Source organism: Brassica napus, chromosome C9 (genome assembly GCF_020379485.1).
Source record: "Brassica napus cultivar Da-Ae chromosome C9, Da-Ae, whole genome shotgun sequence".
NCBI lineage: Eukaryota > Viridiplantae > Streptophyta > Magnoliopsida > Brassicales > Brassicaceae > Brassica > Brassica napus.
The window spans coordinates 31,104,061-31,107,471 of record NC_063452.1 but is presented as its reverse complement, the minus strand read 5'-3'; the positions used below and the strand labels follow the sequence as shown (position 1 = coordinate 31,107,471).

Sequence of the window (3,411 nt, the reverse complement as noted above, 5' to 3'; positions counted from 1 at the left end):
GGCGGAGCTGTTGCAGGTTGAAGCCCACGGTTTATGGAGCTCCAGCGAGCCGAGTGAAGATGTGACAGGAAAGTCACAATGTCGGTTCTTCATTATCCGATTTCCTTATTTCTAGTTTTCCTTTTAATACTTGGCTTTATCTTCTATTTTCCTTTTCCTAGTAGTTAAACCTCCTCTAGGTTTGCTATATATATGTAGCCTTAGAGAAATGTTTTATTCATACAATCAATAAATGCTTTCTTAAACCTATTACTTCCTTCTCAAGCAACTTAAATTCTTACAAGAGCTTTGCATTCAAACTCAGTCTTTCGGGTTGATCCTTCTACTTCGTGATCACCTCCTACGTCTTTGTTTACCCGTTCTTCGAATCCATAGTAGGGTTTCTAGTTTGGGATCTATCTATCCAGGTTTCTTATCTCAGTAGTATCAGAGCAGTGAAAACTTCCTCCAGACCAAATCATGGACACCAGATCAACAACCGCTATGTCTGAGGTGAACAAACAGCTCGAAGAAATCCGTTCATCACAATCACAGCAATCAAAAGCAATAAGAAAATATTTGGGAGGAGAAATCGCAGAACTCAAAACGATGATCTCACAAATCTTAAAGGCTTCGCCTCTCGAACACACTCAATCCGCCTCTACACCCAAGCCAACAGACGCCTCTTCATCAGACCAGAGCAACATCAAAACTGCTCCATCCGATGCAGAACACCATCCACCACTACCCCACGCATTCTCATCTCGCTTGACCAAGGTAGGATTTCCTATGTTCGACGGAACAGAACTCAAAGAATGGATTTACCGATGCGAACAATTCTTTTCCATCGATAACACCTCACCAGAGTTAAAAGTCCGTTTGGCCTCTCTTCACATGACCGGAAAATCTCTCCAATGTCACCATGGATATATTGCAAATCGCTACAACATATATCCTCTATGGCCAGATTACGTCAGCGCTATATCTTCACGATTTGGCGACCTGTACTACGACCCTCTCACCGAACTTGTTAGCTTAAAACAAGCAAGCGACCCTATTGATGTCTATCTGGAAAATTTTGATTGTGCGATGACACGACTCACACTTCCACCAGAGCATGCTTTGAGCATCTTCTTAACCAACATGAACCAACATCTCCCCCTACACGTTAGACAATTTAACGTGACCACAGTGGCTGAAGCAGCACGCATAGCAAAACTTCATGAGCTCTCATTTCAACATACCCCGGCAAAGACGACTAGATCTTCTTTCAACCCCTATCAGAAGCACAATTCATCATCATCAAACCAAACCACAACTACAAACACAACACCTAACCTGAAACCTCTCCTCCCGAATACAAATCACAAACGTCTCACATTCGACGAGATGCAGGAACGTAAACGGAAAGGTTTATGTATGTTCTGCGAGGAACCATTCACCCTGGGCCACCATCTGAAACATAAACGTGCTCAGATACTATATCTTGATGTCGACCAAGGAGATTTTTCTGAAAACGAAGAAGATGATGCACCCGCCACTGACGTCACTATAGAGGATCAGGATCATAAAGTCCCCACGATCTCAGTCCATGCTCTTAATAGCTCACCGACATATAACTGCATGAGAATCATGGGCCAATACGGGAAGAGAAAACTACACATATTCATTGATCCAGGAAGTACCCATAACTTTGTCGATCTACAAATGGCTAAGGTTTTAGGTTGCAATCTCAAAGCAATCAAACCAATGACAGTACTCGCGGCCAGTGGAGATTTAATCACCAATTACAAGTGCAGCGACTTCACATGGAAGACACAAGGATATGAATTCCAAGCTGAAGTAAGAACTCTACCCCTTGGCTGTAGCGATCTCGTCCTCGGTGTTCAATGGCTCTCCACATTAGGACCAATTTTATGGGACTTTTTGAACCTCCGTATGGAATTCAAATTCAACGGCTTGAAGCACGTCCTCCGGGGAATCACTCCAAACGATTCAAAAGTCATCTCCAGCAGTAGCTTAAATAAGTTAATGCTACATGAACCGCAACTGGCACTTCTACACCTTCAGGAAGTCGACAATACAGAGTCATCACAAGGACTCAACCCCGAAACGATTCTATACCACATTGAAGCCAGCGGTACCGAACCTGACACATCAGGCTCACTACAGATCCTCCTCGATTCCTATTCAGACATCTTTGATGAACCCACCGAACTCCCTCCTTTCCGTAAGGGATTTAACCATAAAATACCTTTGGAATCCGGAGCTAATCCAGTCAACTTACGGTTTTATCGCTACTCGTCGCTACAGAAAGATGCAATCGACAAAATGATCCAGGAGATTCTAACTCAAGGAATCATTCAATATAGCTCGAGCCCGTATGCATCCCCAGTGGTTCTTGTAAAGAAAAAAAGATGGGTCTTGGCGTCTTTGTGTCGATTACAGAGGTCTCAACAAACAAACCATCAAAGACAAATATCCAATGCCTCTCCTAGAAGATCTACTTGATGTACTCGGCAGCGCTAAATTTTTTTCAAAATTGGACCTCCGTGCTGGTTTTCATCAGCTGCGAATGTCACCAGACGACATCCACAAAACAGCGTTTCGCACCCACTCTGGTCATTACGATTATCTCGTGATGCCGTTTGTCTCACAAACGCCCCTTGCACGTTCCAAGGTCTCATGAATCACGTTTTTGAACCTGTCATACGAAAATTCCTCTTGGCCTTTTTCGACGACATCCTAATCTATAGCAACACATGGGACGATCATCTGGTTCACTTGGATATGACCTTCGCAATTCTACGACATCAACAATTATACCTCAAGAGATCCAAGTGCACTTTCGGAGCAACAAAAATAGAATACCTCGGCCACTTTATATCTTCTGATGGCGTCAGTACAGATCCTTCAAAGATTAAAGCCGTGGCACACTGGCCCACGCCTGCTAACCAGAAACAACTACGAAGCTTTCTCGGTCTTGCAAACTATTATCGCCGATTTATTCAAGGCCATAGCATTATTGCATGACCATTGACGCTGCTCCTTCGCAAAGACGGTTTCTCATGGTCATCTGAAGCCTCCGCAGCATTCCAAACAGTTAAGGATGCTCTAATATCAGCCCCAGTTCTTGCTTTGCCCGACTTCTCTAAACAGTTTATCGTTGAAGCAGACGCATCTAAAACAGGAATAGGCGCGGTTCTTATGCAAGAAAACCACCCTATTTGCTACATCAGTAGAGCCTTGGGTCCTCGTCATCAAAACCTGTCTGTTTATGAGAAAGAACTTCTTGCAGTAGTCCACGCTGTTCAGACATGGAACCCGTATCTTGCCCATAACAAGTTTTTAATTCGCACAGATCAAAGAAGTCTAAAGTTCCTTTTAGAAAAGAAGATGACCACACCGTTCCAGCACATGTGGTTATCCAAA

General features: G+C 43.6%; 1 protein-coding gene across 1 annotated transcript; it reads left to right on the top strand.

Annotated features, from left to right (window-relative positions):
• The first annotated feature begins 459 nt into the window (after positions 1-459).
• LOC106393680 lies at positions 460-2,490 on the top strand. Its single transcript, XM_013834357.1, has one exon. It carries the CDS (start codon positions 460-462, stop codon positions 2,488-2,490), a length of 2,031 nt encoding a protein of 676 aa, XP_013689811.1.
• The last annotated feature ends 921 nt before the right edge of the window (positions 2,491-3,411 follow it).

What these genes read in the sequence shown, in the direction of transcription:
- LOC106393680 (XM_013834357.1), top strand. Translation starts at nt 460, where the DNA reads ATGGACACCAGATCAACAACCGCTATGTCTGAGGTGAACAAACAGCTC.